The sequence below is a fragment of the Pristis pectinata genome, chromosome 8 (assembly GCF_009764475.1).
Source record: "Pristis pectinata isolate sPriPec2 chromosome 8, sPriPec2.1.pri, whole genome shotgun sequence".
NCBI lineage: Eukaryota > Metazoa > Chordata > Chondrichthyes > Rhinopristiformes > Pristidae > Pristis > Pristis pectinata.
Genome location: NC_067412.1, coordinates 33,211,607 through 33,233,561, shown reverse-complemented (window position 1 = coordinate 33,233,561; position 21,955 = coordinate 33,211,607). Strand labels below are relative to the sequence as shown.

The 21,955-nt window shown below is 41.5% G+C and overlaps 1 protein-coding gene across 10 annotated transcripts in view; it reads left to right on the top strand.

The window, feature by feature from the left end:
• Positions 1-21,955, top strand: part of LOC127573482 (inactive rhomboid protein 1-like) — a 268,766-nt gene that overhangs the window by 187,001 nt on the left and 59,810 nt on the right. Inside the window, exon 1 of one of the 10 annotated variants that reach the window (XM_052021756.1) lies at positions 11,963-12,177. The exons of the other annotated variants lie outside the window; for them this stretch is intronic. Coding sequence (XP_051877716.1) covers positions 12,155-12,177 — 23 coding nt within the window. The 5' untranslated portion in view covers positions 11,963-12,154. Of the gene's footprint in view, positions 1-11,962; positions 12,178-21,955 lie in introns of those variants that run through there. 10 annotated transcript variants of the gene reach the window in all.

Sequence of the window (21,955 nt, the reverse complement as noted above, 5' to 3'; positions counted from 1 at the left end):
CTTCAAATGTCAATGTCCTTTGTTTAAAAAAAACACAAAAATGAAGAGAAAGCAATACTCAAAGGAACTACATTCTGTAGTTTTTGCAGGTGATTTTGTAAAGCAACTTGTTTATAACTTTGCTAGGTAACGCCAGACAATAATTTTAAAAAAATAAAACCTCAACATCACCTTAAAGCAGTTTATGCAAAACAGACTTCAAAAATAGTGGGTATGTAAAGTTGTTATAGAGATTGTATCAGTTTTCAGTCTCAGGAAACTGGCTGTCAATAATCATACAGATGGGGAATGTTACACTGAATTAAAAATTCTTCTCCTGTAAGGAAGTTGCATCAATTAAGCGGTTAATGTATTAAGGATAGAAGATTTAAAATGGACTCAATAGGTTTCACACATGTTCCTGATGTCTGGTGTCACTGGTAAAGATATAACACATAAATGTTGCTAGACAGGTTAAAAGAATACCTTTCAATGAAAGGTTCCAAACCAATTTTATTGTTGGATGTTAAAATTCTGTGTATTGCGAAGTACACATCAGCCCACAATATAATATCTTTTTTTTTAGTGGCCACATTTCTTAGTTCTGCTTATTAATTGATTTGCACTCTTTGCACTCCTGAGCAAGTAAATTAGACAGTAATCTGGAGATAGAAGTTCAAATCCCATCATGGCAGCTGGGAAATTTAAAAACAATTAAAATAATCTGGAATTTAAAAAAAAGCTACTGCATTGTTAGAGATCCCCATTTGATGTACTTTGAAGGAACACTCTTCTGGCTGGGTAAGTGAACTATGGTTCACTTAGCTGATCTCTGAACTGGACTGATGAACCGCTCAGTTGCATGGAACAACTAACACAAACTATATTAAGAATATTGGAGGAAGCGTTTTAGCATTGGATTTGATGATCAGGACAGACTCAGTCTGTTTGACCAAAATTGGAAGGGGGAGGGGGATGTCCCAAAGACTGGTCACTCCAGAGCATGACACAGTTATACTCAGAATTGTATCCTAAATTCTTCCATTTCCTTCCCTGTTGTTCACTATCTTTCTTGATACCCCACCAGGGGTCAATGTTATACAGTCAGGAAGGCCATAGGAGTCATTTGTATTATTCCAGATGCCAGGATCTATAATGCCAAATGTGGGCAAAGAAACTTACTATTGCAATCCAGTGCCCTTTGAAATGGTGTTCCTTCATGTTGAATGACACAGAATTACTTAGAACACCAGGGCACAGGCTATAGCCCAGGTGGAGAATTTCAACATCCATCACTAGCGTGGGCCGAGTCCAAAAGGACAGATAAGATAAATAGCGATAAATGCTATCCATGGTTGATGGATGAAAATGAGATTGATTAGATTCTCACTAAATAACCCAAATTGCATGAATCCCTGACAGCATCAATAGGAATGATCATCTTTGCAGCGAGAGATCCATTTGGAAACTGTCCATCTGTAATTATGGCACTAAACCAGGACTAAACAGGTGAAGTTCATGACAGACCTGAAAGTGAGGTGCCATCCTATTGAAGCTGCATCAGAAATGTGTGCTAAGCAATGGAAGCAGTCTGTCTTTAATGGAGCTAAGCAAACCCTGAACCAATGCATCAAATCAAAGTTCTGCAGTCCTGCCATATCTAGTGGTGAATGGTGATGTAAAATGAAGTAGGGAGCAAAAAGAAGGACTTAATGAATTCTTTCATCTTCCAGTGATGGCTCAGCCCACCGTGAGAGCAAGAGTTACACTGGGCAGTGTGTCAAATGGATGATACATATTGACCACTTTGAGTTCCTCAATATCACAGAAGTCGGGTTTCAGCTAATTTGCTCATTCCATGTCCTTCGTGAAAGAGCTGAGTGCATTGGATATAGAAAAACATTAGCCTCAACAACATTCCAGCTGTTTGAAGTCACCTTCTCTGGAGCTGCTACTGAGGGGGAAAAAATGGAAATGTTGCCTTGATATGCCTCATCCTCAAAAGTAAGGTAATCCAGTCTGGCTAATTAGCCTGACCTTGACACATTCCATGACTTTAACAGTGATCATTGACACTGATTTCAAGCAGCACTTGTTTAATTGTATCCTGGTATATACTGATCAGTTTAATATCCACTGGGGTCACTTGGCTCCAGACTTCATTAGAGTCTTTGTGCGAATGTGAACTTCAGCAGTGAGGTAAGACTGACTGCCCTTGACATCACACCACATCTGACAATATTATTAATGTTTTTTTAATTGTTCATTCAAAGGATGTGGGCTTCACAGGCTGAGACAGCATTTAATTGCCCATCCCTAATTGCTCTTGAAGGTGGTGGTGAGCTGCCTTCTTGAACCGCTGCAGTCCTTGAAGTGTGGATATACCCACGATGATGCTTGTAAGATTGAAGTTAGTGAGCAATGAGAGTGGGGAAGGGTGTGGTGGAATTCCTAACTGCTGAAGTTCCACATGAGACTTTTATGATTGTTGGAAGTAAGTCATCCCAGCTCCAGAACGTGAGTTACTATGTACTGTCCCTGGCCCAGTCATCTTCAGCTGTCTCATCAATAAACTTCCTTGCATTGTATGGTCAGAAATGGCCATGGCGATGATCCTGGATTTTGGGGGGGGGGGGGGGGTTCTGTGGTTGGGGTGAGGGAGTCATATTGACCAGAGGCTTGATTATACCAAGCACAAAAATGCCAAGGTTACAAATGCATTTTGAGGGCTTGGTATTCTGTGGCTGTTGACTTGCCCTCTGATGACTCAAAGCCTTTCCAGAATCCACCAGACCTATGTTATAAGTGTAATGAAATTCTCACCCCTTTTTATAGTGCAGATCCAACAATATTTAAGAAGCTTGGCGGTATCAGGGTTCGCGCCACTCCTCAAACATTCCTGTCTCCACCACTGGCATGTACTGTTTGCTGTCTGTACCATCTGCAAGATGCAACCATGACAGCTCCCCAAGCTTTCTCAGACAGCACTTTCCAAACTTAAACCCTCTGCCACCTAAGTGAGGGGTAGCAAACAAATGGCAACACTTGCCACTGGCACGTTCAACTGCTCTGGAATTCCTTCCCTTTATCCCTCAAGAGATTTAACTCCTTTCTTCTCCATGGTGTTCCTGAAAATCCCCATCTTTCATAAAGCATTTGGTCGTTTGCCAATCTTGTGTGACTCAGTGTTAAATGTTCTTGTGAAACGCCTTGGGTCCTTTTCCCATGCTGTATAAATCCAAGTTATAATTTGTTTCCACCTATTTTCTCCCTTTTCCAAAGGGATGGCCTCCTCCCTGTGATATAGTTTTGAGTTCAGTCTGTTACCTCTCAACGTGATTCTTCTCATGTTACACCTGGGTGCAGCAGCTACAGGGAAAAGCAGATGGAGAGGACCATACAACTGCAGCAGATGTAATCTTGGGAATCATTGTGTGAACCATTTATATGGAATTCCTCTGTCCTCTGCTTTAACCAGGGTTTTGGTTTAGCACATTTGGATAATTAGCTGTCAGTTGTATCATTTGTTTGAACTACTTGTTTGTCTTCAGCTGGAGTTTTATTTAAGACTGTGTGCTTCATTCTGTTATTGGTTAATTGGCTACTGTAAATTACCTCTATGGTGTGGGTCAGTGGTAGAAGTTTGGGGAGAGTTCCCTGCACACTCTCCAGCAGAATCACATCTGTATTAAAACTGTGGCATAAAAGCATTTTCTCAGCCCTAAGATTCAGACTAATACTGTAATTTTGAAGCACATTACAGAGAAATCACTATTCCTTTCAGAGTTGTGGAGTCAGAGTCAGGAATGGTTCCAGAGGACTAGAAAATCGTAAATCTCACTCCACCCTTTTTAAGAAGGGTGGGAGGCAAAAGACAAGAAACCATAGGCCAGTTAGCCTGACTTCAGTGGTTGATAGGATGTTAGAGTCCATTATTATGGATGAGGTTTTGGGGTACTTGAAAGCACATGATTAAATAGGCTGAAGTCAGCAAGGTTTCCTTAAGGGGAGATCTTGCCTGACAAATCTGTTGGACTTCTTTGAGGAAGCAACAGGCAGGATTGACAAAGGAGAGTCAGTGGATGTTGTTTACTTGCATTTTCAGAAGGCCTTTGACAAGGTGCTGCACATGAGGCTGCTAAACAAGATAAGAGCCTGTGGTATTACAGGAAAGGTAATGGCATGGATAGACAATTGGCTGACTGGCAGAAGGCAGAGGGGAATAAAGGGAGCCTTCTCTGGTTGGCTGCCAGTGATAAGTGGTGGTCCACAGGGGTCGGTGTTGGGTCCACTACTTTTCACGTTTATATGTTAATAATCTGGATGATGGAATTGATGGCTTTGTGGCCATGTTTGCGGATGATAGAAAGATAGGTGGAGGGGCAGGTAGTGTTGAGGAATCAGTGTCTGCAGAAGGACCTGGACAGGGGAGAATGGGCAAAGAAGTGGCAGATGGAACATAGCACAGGGAAGTGTACGGTTGTACACTTTGGTAGAAGGAATAAGGGCGTAGACTATTTTCTAAACTGGCAGAGAATTCAGAAATCATTGGTGCAAAGGGATTTGGGAGTCCTAGTGCAGGATTCCTTGAAAGTTAACTTGCAGGTTGGATCTGTAGTAAGGAAGGCAAATGCAATGTTAGCATTCATTTTGAGAGGACTAGAATATAAAAGCAAAAATGTAATGCTGAAGCTTTATAAGGCATTGATGTTTTTGGAGTATTGTGAGCAGCTTTGGGCCACATGTCTAAGGATGGATGTGCTGGCATTGGAGATGGCCCAGAGGAGGTTTACAAGAATGAACCCAGGGATGAAAAGGTTTACATATCAGAAGCGTTTGATGGCTCTGGGCTGGTATTCACTGGAGTTTAGAAGGATGAGGGGAGATTTCATTGAAACCTATCAAGTTGTGGACACAGCCCAGCGTGTCACGGAAACCAGCCTCCCCTCCTCTGACTTTACCTCTTGCTGTCTTGGTGAAGCAGCCAGCATAATCAAAGACCCCACCCACCCAGGTTATTTTCTCTTCTCCTCTTCCATCTGGTAGAAGATTCAGGAGTCTGAGGGCATACAGGCTTAAGGACAGCTTCTACCCCACTGTGATAAGACTATTGAACGGTTCCCTTATACAATGAGATGGACTCTGACCTTGTTGTGACCTTGCACCTTATTGCACTGCACTTACTCTGTAGCTGTGACACTTTACTCTGTACTGTTATTGTTTTTACCTGTACCACCTCAATGCACTCTGTACTAACTCAATGTAACTGCACTGTGTAATGAATTGACCTGTACGATCGGTATGCAAGACAAGTTTTTCACTGTACCTTGGTACAAATGACAATAATAAACCAATACCAATATTGAAAGGCCTTGATCGAGTGGATGTGTAGAGGATGTTTCCAGTAGTGGGAGAGTCTAGAACCAGAGGGCACAGCCTCAGAATAGAAGAATGTCCTTTTAAAACAGATGAGATGAGCAATTTCTTGAGCTAGAGGGTGGTGAATCTGTGGAATTTATTGCCACAGACGGCTGTGGAGGCCAAGTCATTGGGTATATTTAAAGTGGAGGTTGATGAGTTTTTGATTAGTCAGGGCATCAAAGGTTATGGGGAGAAGGCAGGAGAATGAGGTTGAGGTGGAAAAATAAATCAGCCATGATCAAATGGCGGAGCAGATTCAATGTGCTAAATGGCCTAATTCTGTTCCTATGTCCTATGATCTTATGCAGCTGTAATAGAACTAGTTAGGAGGGTGTGACCAAGTTATCAGGGTGGCAGAAGTGTAAGCATCTGACGTCTGTTCAGCTCATGGGTCCTATTTCCCATTAACTGATAATGGTATAGATTCATAGGATTGCAAAACAGAATTGTGCAACACTTGAATATTGAGATTTTATAGATTAAAGAATAAATTTGCATTGAATAATGTCTTATGGGTCTCCCAAAGTCCTTGCATCCTGTACATAATATTTGAAATGCATTCAGCCATGGGGACGTGTGGTGAAAGTGACGTATTTGGTCTCAAATTTTCATAAGCAGTGAATGCAAATCCTACAGTTTGGCTTTTCTCCCTCCTGAAGTATAACAAGGAAGAACTATGCACAAATGGAGTTATCAAAGTTAAAGCCAACTGGGATGGATAAGGAGGTAACAAACAGCACAGGGTGTATGCTTGGATTGCAAAAGCAGTGGGATGATTAACTTGCTCCTGAGCATGTCTGGGCAAATCCACTTGGAACGACTGTACCATGTGCAGCTGTTGAGTTAACAAGTGGTAGTTGGGGCTGCTGTATGTGAAGATGTCATGGTCTGTTTCATGGTGTTGCTGTGTAGGTGGTCTCATTGGATGTGACTAATTCTTGATCCACATGCAGTCTCTGGATTTTTTTTTACCCTATGTGAGATTCAGTTTTGTGTGCATGGCTGGACTATTGTTAGTTTCTACATGCAGTCATTCTCTCTGGTTCTTGGAATAAAACTACAGCCTTAAGCTGTAACTGTACTATGTTTGTCACTCTATTGCTCATGCCGAGAGATGGCAGGTTATGGATAAACTGGATTACTAAATGATTTTTTTACCATTGATACTCCTGATTTTTGTTTTAAACTTTGGCCAGAGTTAAATCTTCCAGTTTTTTGCTTTCTTTGTTGAATTCTCACTTGGTTAATGTTCTTTGGATGCAAGTCATTCCCTGATAATTTATCAAGTTGAATATTATTTGTGATTTTGACTGTGTCTTTGGGCCACTTGATTTTGGGATGTGCCATAGCCGAGGTCTTTGATGTATGAACAGCAGATATCCAGTGGGTGAAGACTGGCAGCTTTAACCCATGGATGTGTCTAGTTGGTTTTTTTCCCTGTTGTTGCTGGGATTAGCTGATGCAGTGATCAAATTGGGCACACAGGTGTGTGTAGAACAATTTGCTAAACTTTGGTACAATGACTAGAGATTATCAGCAAAACTTGTCTTTTTTTTTCCCCCCCTATTGAGCCTTTCCTTCGAGCAGTAAAAGTAAAATGGAAAATACTCTACCACCCTTGAAACAATCCATAGCTGAATTAATGTGTAATCTTCAGGGAGAATCTTTGATCTGCATCTGAGAATATCACATGAAAGCGTTAGTAAGTGTTATTGTTCTTTTTGGGGATGGGCTGAAATTTCATACATGGGAATCCTTGGGGAAGGGGAGATTTGATTGTGACACAGATGTTTGCAAACTGGTTTGGCTTGTTTCGTCCTGTTTGGGTAGGAAAGGAGTGTCAAAGCCATCCTGTCATTGGTTTAAGGGGAACAACACGGTTCATCTAGATCTGGGAGGACAAGAATTTATTGGCCTAGATGTTGGCACCAGTGGCAAAGTAAAGAAAGCTGCCCAAAAAGTTCCAGCAGTCTCTGTGGCAGTCTTTATCCTCATGTCAATTGCTGCCAGGATTCTGCACAGGGAGATTACTGAATCCCGGCAACTATCAGTGAGCAGCTGAACATAATGAAGAATTCTAAAAGGTAGTAAGTGGGGAAGTAAAAATAAACACCAAAATATTTAAACCATGTTTGGGCCATGTGTATGATATTAATATAAAATATGAAATGTCTTTCTCTAAAATATTTTAATGGTACGAAATGTTGAAATATTCAGCTAAAGGAATGACAACCTGAACAGTGATTAAGGGTCAGAGAGGAGGTAAGCATTTGATTAATGCTTAGTAGTTATATTAAAAGCTCGCACACAGAGCAGACCATTTTCAAGAGACTTTATTTTGCAATATGAATAGGTCACGAAGATCTGGGACTGGAAACTTTACTGCGTGAAAACATGCTGAAGTGGTGCTGCATGGAAGAGCTGTACCAGTCAGCAAAGGAGTGATATTCCTGTACACATTGAAGTGTAAAGTGTTGCCTGTGCAAATTATACCATTTCTTGGCCCTCGTTTTGGTTGTGCAAGTTAACTCCATGTAACTTCAGGTGTCACATGCAGTCATGAACTTGGCAATGTCCTGCCACAGCCTGAATTCTTAAGAGTGGTCCACAGCAATACCAGCTGCTGGAAGTACCAGAGCATCCTTGGCTCAGTCGACGTATACATTGGAACTGAATCCATTGTTGTCTTCAGGTGTGGACTCCCCAGTAACAGCACAGGTACATTTCATTCCCTTTCTCGGTTGAAGCCCACGCCATTCCATTGCTTCATAGTCATACTTAAAAGTGTTATAACACAGATACCAAAAGTGGTTTGCACAATGTTGCTGCATGCCCAGCTCTTCTCCTGCAATGTTCATCACGAGCGCCTACTGAGGGTTGAGTTAAACACAATGCCTGTTAAGAAGTCTTCAGTTGTTCAGCTGATAACAAATTCTGCATTTCAACATTTAACTGTGTACGTCTGTATTCCAGATGTGGTTACATTTCCTCCAGTGGATACTGACAGGTTCTCCATTGTTTCTTGCAAATCCTGGGCCATTGAAGCTGCTTAAGCCATGATCCTGCTGTGAATGTACATGTTCTCTCAAAGGATTTGAATAGCATTTAGGGAGAAATGTCTGAACTCTCGGAGGTTCCAAAAGGAGAATAATTTTCTGTCCTCTTGCTTGAACAGTTTTCAGTCAGGAGACAAAGACTTGGGAAGGAGACACCAAAATAAGACCCTCTGCACTTTCTCTCACAGACTTTTGGGGTTGTGTAGGCAGCATAAGTTTTTTTTTGATGGTGATAAATTCTGTAAGGAACTCATCCCATCTTGTTTAATAAAACTGAAATGCTATTTAGAGAGTCTCTTTAATATTTGAATTTGTCTCTTTGGCCTCGCTCTCTTTACACTGTAACAGAATGAATCTATTTATTTTTTTCTTAGCTAGTTGTTTACTCCCAGGAGCTGCTGAAAATGATATGTTGTGGGAGTTTTAGATTTAATTCCATTCCCCCACTGGGCTTTTCAAAAATAAAAATTCCTTGTGCTCAACTTGCAAGTATTTAAACATTCTGAAATATTTTGGTATTGTTCTGAGCAACATTTGCAGAGTGGAGTTGGTAATAATTAGCAGTGTGATATATTCAGTGTGTGTGAAATTTATAAGTTATTATGAAAATAACATGCCCCCAATTGTTGAGTGGTGGTGAGTTAAGTTCTTCGGTGCTTTGACTGCCACTCACCATTTCATTGTGGCTCGGAACACGCCTGTGGGAACCAACGCACGTATTTGTGGCCAGGCACATCAGAGGTGGTTGGGAGTATGTGTGCCACTTGCAGGTAAGATGAATTAATAAGCCTTATGAAATTTACAATGATCGTGGTCTATCCCATAGTGATTGGAGTATCAATCACTTTGTGGGATAGCCCACTATAATTTTTGGCAAGCCCTTGAATCGCCGAGGCATGGAGGGCTATGGACCTAATGTGGGTAAATGAGATTAGTGTAGGTGGGTGCAGTGATTGGCTTGGACATGGAGGGCTGAAGGGCCTGTTTTTGTGCTTTAAGACTCTGACTCTATGACAGTGTGGAAGTTGAATGTTCTCCAGAAACTGAAGGTTACCTGTTATCTAAAGAAGCACTTGCCTGGTACCCACTTGCTGAGTTTCCCTCTTTGCTATTGGCATCAGCAACCTTCGGTCATGTAAAGTTGCTGGTCTAGAGCTGGCAGTCAGCTACCCTGTGCTGCCTGCAGAAGCCATTTATGGTGAGGGAGGAAGCTCCAATTGGTATTGGTTTATTATTGGTGTTAGTTTATTATTGTCACTTGTACTGAGGTACAGTGGAAAAACTATGCAACTGAACTCCCTTCCCAACCCCTTGTGTCAGAATATCTGGGGTGATGAGGCTTATCACTCTTTAAGTGGAAGTAATACGCAGAAGTACATGCAACTTATTTAATTGGCAGTCATTATGATTTGTGGTAATGCACATAGTGTGCAAGGCACACAATGCCTTCTGTTCTAAATTTAGCCTTTTTAATGTGTACTGTGCAGCAATTTTGTGGAGAGGAATGTGGTTGAACTATCGTAAGCAGCAATCTCTCACACAGGATGTTGCAGCTGCAGCCTTCCCTTTACAGTTGGCTTTGGGTGTTGATTTGAATACCTAATGTGCCTCTCTTGCTGTTCTGATGAGGACTATTGTCTGCCTAAAGTGATACCTGTCATGTAAGAACATTGATTTGCACTAACAATCTGCTGGAAGAACTCGGAAGGTCAGGCAGCATCTGTGGGAGGAAAGGAATTATCACTGTTTGGGGTCAAAACTCTGCATCAGGACCCCTGTCCTTGATGCAGGGTTTCGACCCAAAGTGTGGACAATTCCTTTCCTCCCACAGGTGCTGCCTGACCCACTGAGTTCTTCCAGCAGATTGTTGGTTGCTCCAGATCCCAGCATCTGCAGTCTCTTGCGTCTCGTCTGCCTTGATTTGCACTAGCCCAGACCCTGTCTCTGTGGTAAACCACACACTTGCCTCTGTGGCATAAAGGATGACAAAATGTGGCGGACAAGTACTTGCAGCAAATAAACTCTAACATCTCAAAATGTGAAGTATGTCATCCAATTAATCTAAACGCCTGCATTGCTCAGTTACAAATTTGAAAATGAGGATTGCTTTTAGGATTCTTTAAATAACTTGTCAACTTGTGTCTGATGATTTTTGAGTGAAGAAGAGTTGCACTCTGTATTGTCTGGAAAAATGGTTTGCATCTTTATTAGTGTACAGATAATGGACAATGAATAGTTAATTCTATTTTGTCTATTCTTTTCTACTTAACTGTATCTATTTTACCTTTTTACTTCATCTTTCCTTACAACCCAAGGGTGCGGTTTGAAAGAATTAACACAATGCCTATAAAAGGTCACAGAGCTGGTAGGAGGCCACCGAAAAGGCACCAGTCTTTCTCTGCCAGATCTTTGCTGAGGTACCTGTGATGTTTGTGCTTGGTGTGTACAGCATGTGAGCTCCTACTCTAATGTAATAAAGCTGTGGGGATGTGTCACTGGCACTTTTGTGTATTATGCACTTGTAGACAGAAGAGAGAACTCTGAATTGCTCTATAATTTATGCATGAGGTCTGCATTATTTATCAGCACTCTTTAAATGGCAACGATGTGCAGAACTAAAATGTAATGTGAACAATTGGCAGCCATTGTGATTGGTTGTAATGCATGCAGTGTGTAAGGCACACAATGCTTTCTGTTCTAATCTAAATTTAAACTTTTTAAATTGGACTGTGCAGCAGGAATGTGGTTGAGCTTTGTCACTAACTATGACCTTTCACAGAGCACATTGAACTCCACCGCCCCCCCCCCCCAAAAGTTCTATAATGTGTGATCTAATTTTACTCCTAAAGTGACAACTCTAAAAGGTATAGAATAGAATATATCCATTAAAACTGAAAGTATGCAGTAATGCTATGTGGTAAATTTTCTGTTTTGATCAACATGGAAACAATGCACAATATAATTGGCTTAGAGCTAATTAGTAGATAATATTGCCATTTGAAGTATCATTCAATGCCACTGTCATTTTACCGAGGTTTTTAATAGCCATGTAGCTTTGCATGTGGGATGTTTTGGGGCATGTATTTTATTTTCCCTCTTCAAAGGCCTGGTTGCTTTTAGACCTTGGATGAACATGATTAAACATGCAGCTGTGGAGAGGGATCCAAGCAGTTACACAGTAGCTCAAATCCTGAAAATAAACCGTTAAGAATTTTAATCAAGCAAAAACAAAAATGATCAGAACTCTCTGAATTCTGCTACATTTACATATTAACCAAACATTTAAATTAAATTTTTGACACTTGTGTTTAAAAGCACAGATGAGCAGGTTAAATGGTTCTTTGTTTTTACCACAAAAATCTGTGGCATGCAAGTCAGAAATCATGTGACTTGCCAGGCGAGGTCTTGCCTCTTTACACACGTTTTGCTCTCTTCAAAACTGAAGGGGCCAGCTTTTTCATAGCTGCCGCCTTCAAACGTCATACGCGTTTATACTCGTGTCTGGTTAAAGAATCGTACTTGAACAACTGGAATAGAGAATGGCACAACTTAAAAAAGCAAGGATATTTTAACTAGAAATCAGCTGGGAAAATATCTGCAGTGAAGTAAAGTCTTGATTTAAAGTAGCACTGGATGGCTTAAGACTTTTTAACCAACACAAGAACTTGGACGAGTCATGACATCTTTATTGAGCGGGCATGCCTTCCCTAATATTGAGCAGGTACTGTGAACTGGATCTGTTTACTTAGTGTTTATTGTAAAATGTCAGATTCGTTCACTGAATGTGAAAACCAAAATTTTGACTCCTTAATGGCTTTAGTTTTTTGTGTTCTATATTTTGTTAGCAGTATGACTGCCTTTCTACCTGGTATTTATTTCTTCCTGTCATTTCCTCATTGATATGTGGTATTTTGATTGCTCATTTAATTACAAGATTCATTAGATTAAACACGTGACCAAATTTTATGAATGCACAATATGAACCAGTCCCATATTGGGCCACAGGGAGCGTGATCTGACCTTTGCCTTTGGGGATCTGTTCTTTCCTTTCAAGCTACTATCGTTAATGTAGTACTTATTAAAGGCTGGCTCAAGTGACTTAATAATCCATTAATTAGTAGTTATTTGGATGAATTCCTAATTGTATCACAGCAATTGTACAACTTTGGTGTAGCTTAAAAGAACTAAGTTGCAATGAGCATTAATGGTAAGTAAGGATGACCTTGTTATCCCAGGAGTTACCCACTCTCAGACATTCTTTGTGGCATTGATGTCCCCCCAGGGTTGTGTCATTCAAACACCTGCCAGGTAAATGAATTGCTTAATTCTTTGGGGTCTGCCTTTGCTTTGCACTGTCCTCCATTGCTGATTTCCAGATTCCTCGCCCTCCTCGCCACCTCCCCCCAGCCCGAACCACCAAAACCCTATTCATCCCCCCCCCTACCACTGTCACCTGAACTGAAGCACTCCAATGCCACTCCATCTTCCTGGCCACTGCACCAGTCCATTTTGGTCTTTCCCCTCCCAGATCCCATTCCATGTGTCCAGAATATGCAATATCCTTCAATTTTCAACAGAAGGAAGCTGTTCTGGTATTCAGTGCCCATTGGACATCTCTAGCTTGCCTGAGGATGTTATCAAAGGGAACAGTGTTGTTGAGTATTTTCTACCAATTTTCATGTCTTTAAAAGTTGAAGCTCTACTCGGGTAAAGTTATGCCAGGGAAAGCTTTGCATATGGAGGCTGCCACTGTCTTCAGCTAATGGTCAGGTACTAGATTTGCTGATCATGTGCAAGAACCTGGTCCAGCCTCTCACTGGGCATGCTGAGGGCTGAGCATGAAGTCGATTGTGCTGACCCTCTGAGGCTGGAGGTTGAACCTGAAACCTCCTCTGTGCTTGTGCTTCAGCCTTTCACTTAGTTTTTATTTCAAAAAAACCTTTCACATCATTGCTCAAGTAATTAAATAGCAAATGTGTAATTTTAACAACATTGACACAATCTGGGTCAGTGTGATTTAAAGTGTGAAGTTGTCCATCGATTAGAAGTTTAATTCACAGATGTAAGCTCATTTGCAATTCTGGTGGCCTACATTTTGTACTTTGGATCCATTTTCATAAAAAGTTGTTGCTCAGTTCTTTCAGTGTTTGTTTCCAGATGTTGTGCAGTGTTGGGGCAAAGTTGGGCAGATGCGTGGCCAATACATTGTGGACATCACAGGTGATCTGATACATCTGCCCACTGTGAAGGTCATCCAGTGTTTGCTGTTTGCAACATCAGAAGTATATTGCTTCTATCTCTACAGCTGGGAACACTAGACGTACATTAGTTTTATTATTAGTGTAGCTCAAGTTTGGACTGCTTCCAGCCGCCCTCTAATGTAAACATTAGCATCCATCTGAACTTCAGTTAAAGGCAGATTTCTGTTTTTTTCTCTTCCTCGCAATGCTGCTTTGCCCAACTATTTCTGCATGACAATTTTCTTAAAGGGATCACAGTACAAGTCAGATGCGACACTCCAAACCTGCTGTCCTGATGCAAGGTTTCGACCCAAAATGTCGACAATTCCTTTCCTCCCACAGTTGCTGCTTGACCCGCTGAGTTCCTCCAGATTGTTTGTTGCTTAATGGTACAAGTTGTTGGGTAACTCTCAAGTGCTTCAGTTCACTTAGTTACGAAACATGAATCTAAGCTTGTCAGCAAACAGTTCAACCACAGAAGGCATCACAGCCAAGCTTTCCCCCTTTCTCCATGTAACTTGCACATGTTTTTTTTTCCTAACAGAATGTCTGGATGATGTTAAAGTCATGCAACCTGGCTAGCTAACTTGTTTGTATATTTCTGCTCATATCCAGCTCTGGATACTGGGGCAACGTTGAAGGCTGACTGACAGAATTGTTGCTTTGATGTGGGTCAACCAATTCTACTTCACACGTTAATAATAAACCACTCTCATTTCCTCTCTAACATGACTGAGGCTGGTTAACAACTCAATGGAAAGTGAATCTAAGACCTTTCTGTATTATCGCCCAAAGTGGTGAATTTTGCCTTCTGATCCACCAGATACAAGGCTGCTATTTTGTAACTAGGTTTATCTGAGCAATCCCCTGCTAGGCATTTACTGTAACGCCACATTCTCTCATTCCCCTGTATTAAACTTTGCAGCCTCCCAATGCACAAGTGAGTTGGTGGGTCCTGGCTGACAACCTCACAGGATTTGGAGGTAGATTCATCGTGCAGGCTCAGGAGATTTCACTTTGTCTCTTTCATTAGAATGAAACTGAACTTGGAGTCTTTGTCTCCCATGGTAACAACCTCGGGGATCTCTGTCACCTATACTCCCCTTCAGCTCTGGGACCCCTGACTCCTACAGTCCTCTACAAGCCAGGACCTCTGTTGCCTGCACTCCCCTCAAACTCTGTTGCTCACCCTCCCTTTAAAAGCACAACTACAATCTGCCAGCACTGAGCAGGAAGCTGAAGTTTCTCCCAAGGCCCTTGGAGAAAGATAATTGCGTAGTGTCAGTAGCTGGTAGCTGGAAACGGGGGTGGCTAGGGAAAGGACTTGTAGAGGGGAGTAAAGGATTTGAGAGGATGAGGGGAGCATGGGGTGGTGTTGGGGGTTGTGGGACTGAAGGATGGAAAGCATCACTGTGGGGATGGTGGGGGCTGCAGGATTGGATAGAAGCAAGCCAAAGAATGGTGTGGCCAAGATTTTGTGTGGCAGACCCTGCTCCCCATTTGTCTTGGACCTTCAGCTGCTGGGCAGACACCTCACCTTGCTTAAAACATTGCGATAAGCAACTTCATTTGAAAAGAATTCACGCAGAGGCATCTTCCACTCCTCCAAGCTGGAGTAGATTCAAGTCGCCTTCAAGGGACTGCCAAAGAGGTGGCAGCCATATCACAAAAGTCTTAGAATCTGTTGAGCTTTCTGTTGAGACAAAGTTCCAGGGAAAAGGTGACTCAGCAGCTTTCACCTCCTTGACCTGTCCTCCTGGGGATCTGCTGATTATCCAACAGCACTGCAGCGGGCATCTTCAAATTTTTCTGGAGTTTCAGAACCATATAAGGAACGAGAGACCGCCTTGCATGAATGTGATAGCAAATTTGGCGTGAGCGAAGAAGTAATTTTCAAGAAGTACTATTCAACTGCAAATGTATCCAATGAGACAGGGAAGTGTTACAGTAATGTACAGTTACTGTAATGTAAACACATTAAAGTGTTACTGTACTGTAATATATTTAGCCTTTAATACCAGCAATACTAAAGCTGGTACTAAAGACTAAATAAAATGTCCTCTATTGTTGTCTTTCATGTCATGTTTAATTATGTTGGAAAGCAGGTGGCTGAATATTTGTGCACTAATTCTGCACTCTGGGAGGACTGTTTCATCTTTGAAATGGGCATGGATGCGCTCTGACTCTCATCGTGGCCCTACCAATGGAACTTAGTGCAAACAGGAAGATATCTTGGAGAAACAAAGGACTGCAGATGCTGGAATCTGGATGAAAAACACGATGATGCTGGAGGAACTCAGCAGGCCAGGCAGCATCCGTGGAGAAAAGCAGGCGGTTGACGTCTTGGGTCAGGACCCTATCTTGGAGCCTGATGCTGTTACCTGCCCAATCCAGAGGCACAAATCTACTTTTCTACCCTGTCTGCCCCAGTGAGTTTTGGCTCCTGCAGCTTTTCTTAAATTTAAGTCTTCAGCTTTTACCCATAGACACACTTTTAAACTTTTACTGCCCATTTATAAGGCACTTTCCACTGAGGATTGATTGGCTTCTCATCCTGCAATGGTTGTCCTTTTATTTAACAGCTATTTTACAAATATCTGTTCCCAGTGTTGCGATGAAGTGTCAGTGAAAACCCTCTCCACTGGTTGATATGCCAGTTTCTACAGGATGAAACCTTGGTGTGATGTTACCACTAGTGCCAACATTACATGAAATGCCATGAAAGTAAATAAGCTGATGTAATCAGTCCTTTATGAAAGCATTTCCAAGAACCGTGAACGATTACATATTTAATAAACTACTTACATCTCTGTCACTTAACCACAGTGCCAGTAATTACAGAATACTACTATACATATCTTCCTTTACTATTCATCTAATTATAATGTTTATTAAGGTAGTTAGCAGTGAGGCAAGTCCTAAATATGTTCCATAAACTCTATGACTTTGCATTGCATGTATTTATCTCAAGTTAACAACCTTTGGTTTGAAGGAGTAAACCTTGAATTATTTGAGGGTGCAGAGATAAATTCTGATTACATGACAATCTGTCCTTGTGTGGTATCTTCACACTTGGGCGTTTAAAAATCATTGTGGTTTCCATTTGTTGTAGTGTTGGGGGGAAAACAGCTGTTGAGTGCCTGATACAGAGTTAAATAACCTGTCATTATTTACATTGTTATCTTGAATAAATAGCCTAATCTGGAAATTCACAGGCAGGCCAGTGATCTTGGCATTTTCTTCATGTTCTTGGGAGCCTCTTTTCCTTGGTCTGATTTTCTGGAAGGTGGAAGTTATTTAATTTGTCTGCAAATGGGTGTCTGTGCCACCAGCATTGTATGTTGGACACCTTTAAAAGCTTGAAACCCCTGAAAGAGACAAGGAATTAGAATTACTGAAGGTTCTTCTTGACAATCTTCTGATTGGTTCCAACGGCTTCCTTACAAAGGGGCTACCTTCAAAGATGTCAAAATAGATCCTGCTTCCGGATTCTCTGGAGTTCTAGGCTTCATTCTTCACCCGGGTGCTGACTAGATCTTACTTTTACCTTTTGTCTAATAAACTGCATCTCAAGTGACAACGCACCAGGAGTCAGTGGTACATGGTTCCTGCAACCCCTTCCATCTTGTACCAAGTGGGAGGGACTGCGTGCATTTTAGGTCATCAGTGTAAATAAAGCACAGCCAATGACTCAATGGATTTTGGTACCACGTCAGGGCCCTGGTTTGAATTGTGGTGTATTTCTAGCTGTGCATCAGCTATAGTTAAGATGGTTGTATGTCTGGTATGATGGATCGTTTTCAGGGACAATTATTCAACTTGGACACATCTCAATGGTATTGGGGTATTTCTTTGCTGTCCTAAGCTTGCTTGTTGGTTTGCACCCTGGAGCATTTTTTTTACCCCAAACTTTACTTTGGGGGATTTGGGCATGACTGGCAAGGTCAGCATTTATTACCCATCCCAAGTTTCCTTTGAGAAGGGGATGCTGTGTCACCTTGAATCACCATGGTCCTACAAGTGAAGGCATTCCCAAAGAGCTATTGGGCAGGGAGTTTCAGGATTAAGTACAGAAGGACCGGTGAGATATTTCCTTGTTGAAATGGTATATGTACCTGGGCCCTTGTCTTTCTTGCTGGTAAAGGTCATGGGTTTGGAAGGTACTGTTGGAGTAGCCTGGGTGTGTAACTGTAGTGCATCTTGTAGATGATGCACACTGTAGTCACTGTATGATGATGGTTGAAGAAATGAATACTTTGGATGGGGTGACAATCAAGTGAGTTGTTTGTCTTAGATGGCGCTTGAGTGTTGTTGGAGCAGCACTCATCCAGACAAGTATTTAATCACATTCCTGACTTGTGCTTTATCGGTGGTGGAAAGGGTTTGGGGTGTTCCAGATGCTGACCTCCATAAGGAGCCCTGGCGTACTTGAGAGGTACAGGCCACCCCGTGATGCAAGAGTTTGGCCACAGTGACAAGAATGGCATTGCCAGCAGTGTGCCCCCACTCCCAATCCCTTCTGTCCCAACTATTTGCGGTTTTTCTAATATTTACTTTCAGTAAACAAGGAAACCATTTGGCATTTCAAGTCTATGCCAGCTATTGGAGCAATCCTATTAATTCCATTCCCCTGTAAGTTCCCTGTAACCTATTCTCTCACCCAGCACTGCTGTTCCCAATTCTCCCACTACCTACAGAAGGGGCAAGTTACGGTAGCCAACCGTTGAGTGTCTTTGACAATTACTCATGCACATTTGTCCAAAAATTTAAAAATGTAAAATTATCATTTTTAAATTAAGTTCAAAAACAGTGTAAACATTTCCACAAACTTGTTAAACCCCATATCAGGTCCTGATGCAGGGTTTTGACCTGAAACATTATCAATTCCTTAGCCCCCCCCCCCCCCCCCCAACTAATAGATGCTGCTCAACCTGCTGAGTTTCTCCAGCAGATTTTGTTGCTTCAGTTTCCAGCATCTGCAGTCTCTTTTAAGTTAAATAAAGACCTTCAACTTTATCCTTTACTCATCCAGTTGACTGGGCCCACTGTAACTGTGACACGTAAACCTGGCACAGGTTCAACAGGTGGATATCCCAGCCTGAGAAGTAGCTTTGGCAGATGTTTGTGGTGTTGGACTCCATGATGAACCTGGCCAGGAGGCACAGATGTGAGCAGGAGGCTGCCTGGAAGTTGCCCCATTATGGCCTTATCTACCAGCATGAGGGAGGAAGATTTACCGTGTCACTACACTTCTCATCGGCTCTGTAGTTCAGAGCAGGGTTTGTTGGCATTTGTTCTTTGTTTGATGTAACATTAAGTCTGACTTTACAAAGGGATTTTCTACAGGCGGGAGTCCCATGCTTTTGTCAATCAAGAACCTAATGCCTGAATTACAAGATCTCTACACAATGAGCCTGAACGAACATCAGTAGTGAGCTGACTGCCTGAGCACAGTAGGCATGGATCATTCCATTGCCACTTTTGCAGCCATTAGATGCTCAAAATACATCAACTCCTGCCCAATTATTTTAATTATTTTTCATGAAGGTTACATGGGCGAACACCATTAATGATAAAGCAACACCATGATCCACCTAATATGGATTCAAAGAAGAGTATTTTATTAGTTTTTCATTGCTACTAATAAAGAAGCAAAGAGCAGTATTTATGTTGCTAAGCTGTAATGAAAATTTCCTTTGTTGTTTGAGATATCAGATTGGAAATTTCTCTTGGTGACAAGTTTAGACCTCGACTAACACCCTCGAGTTAAATTCTACTCTAGTACTTTGGCAGTGATGTTCACCAGATTGAAATGAAATCGCCCAAATTTTGTGTTAAAATAGAGACATTTGATACAAACATGTTCTTGTCAACTAACTGAACACTTGGCTCAGGTATGTTTCTTTTATGAATGTTACTTTGTCATATAATTTCAGGTTGTTTATACTGCAAAACACAAATCTATAATTTTTCAGAAAAACAAAGACAATCTTGTTGGCATCGTATCAAATGCAACTTTAATTTCTGTGTCACAATGTGTAAGTAGCAGCTAGTCAGGTAAATGGAGAGCAATTGAAAAACCTCAGTGCACTAAGTCTTGTTACTCATAAGTGGTAGGGGCACAGACTTCCTGCAGAAAAATTGTGAATACCAATAAGGTCACTGGCAATGTCTCTGTGGCTATAGCAGCTTTTATGTAAGCTTCAGCTGGTATGTTCTGCCTACCTAGGTTTCTGCCCACCCACCCCTGGCTCCAGCCATACATCCAGCCCCATTCTGAACCAACCTCTCCAGAACAACCATGTGTTTGTTACTTTGGTGCTTCTGAACAAAGTTTGAAGTAGAGCCTAGTGAGTACATAAATCTGTGAATAATGAAGACTCTGTGTTGACACAGGATAAATTGTAGCTGTAACTTTTGACTGATCTTACAATTTCTTGAGGAGGGGGAAAGGCACCAAGGTTTTGACCTGCTACCTTGAAGAACAATTAAATTTTGACCACAGTATTTATTATTATTGTGGTTTTGTGGCTACAGATTACACTGTGCATCCCATGGATTATTCCTTTACTAGATGTTTCCCTAAGCACGAACCTTCTAACATAACTAAAGTGATTCAAATAGAGACTAGAGAGAATCATAGAGATTTCTTTACTAGTCTTGAACTGGGCAAGGTTAAAATGACTAATTGTCTTCCACTGGCTCAGTAACAATATTGCCATTTGGTGGTATTACCAAGCCATACCAGTTAACATCCCAGATTTGATTTCTGTGCTAACTTAACAGCATTCAGCCAGGATGGCAGGATCCCATTACCGTTGGCCCTAGTGCCTCTTTGATTTTCAGCTGTAAAATGTTTCGGCATCATTTAGTGGAGATGTCGCTGTGCTAAAGCTGTAATGTTGCAGCAGACAACCTGGAATGTTTTCTTTTCTCTCTGACTGTTTATATTCCTGGGAAGGGTTTAGTTATCAAGTATATTGAGGTCAGTAAGTAGATGGTGGACAGTAGGTAGTTACAAACTGATATAAAGGTTCTGCATTTAAAGACTGAAGTGGAGGGTGAATCCAAGGAGTAGTTTTAAAATGGAGAGTTGGCAAGAAACCGTGGTCAGGTTCAATCAAGTGACCACCACTCTTGAGTTGAGCAATTGTTAATCTTCATTATTAATGAGGTGCAGTTTGTGTGACCAATAATCTTCCCAGTATGGGCTCTGGGAGGATGAATTATTATCTGTGACTAACCATCCAGATGCTCCAACAGACAGATTCAGGGTAAGGGTGAAACCTAATTCAGTTCAATGGTGCATAACCATCATGGATTACCGTTTAACATTGAAGGAAAACAAATGAGCAACAGATGTATGTCAAAACTAGTCTTCAAGTTAGCACCTTATTAGGCAGAGATTAGGTTTGTTAGTGGGTTGGTTATTTAAATATCAATGAGTTAAAGCATTTTTACAATTCCATTTGTAGAATTCTATGATATAGGTCAGATCACTTGCCTGTGCAACCAACAACTTGAATATTTTTAAGTACGAGTTTTTCACAAAGGGAAGTACCTTCTCGCATCTCAAAGAGTGCCATTGTACTCTGTTACAGATGGTTTATACTTCTGATTTACCCTGAAAGGAGCTTCCAAAACAAAATGTAAGTGTACTTCTGATAAGGGGCAAGCACAAACTTGTAGCTCAACAAGTAGAAACAGTTCAAATGTAGAGAGTTTCCCATTTCATACATCACAACTGATTTCATTAGTTCATTTGTTGACCTTTATCGTGTTCCATATTAAAAGTTGAATCAGGGAAAATTTCTTGTTCCCATTGCTGCTGGTGCCAGAACAGACTAATGTTTAGAGGGTGAGAAAGTTATGTGGAGATTGAACTCCTTGGAATTGCTGCCCGTTTTGTTTAATCAGGCCTGGGAAGCTCTGTTTTAATATTTTGACATCACCCTCTACCAATGATCCTTGTACCTTCAGTTACCGAAGCCGTAAGCACCAAAATCACGCCACTCCACCTCCCCACCCCCCCGCTAAATCTTTCCACCTCTTTAACTAAGGCTGTAAATGGGTGGGAAGACTAATACCTGCAATGGGTGTGTTGTCTTGTAAGGAAAGGTTGGGCAGGTGAGGCCTGTTTCCACTGGACTTCATAAGAGTCTGAGTGCACTCAAGATCCTGAGGGGTCATGATGGGGTGGATGCTTCCTCTTGTGGAAGAATCTAGAACCAGGGACATTTAAAACAAAATAAATAAATA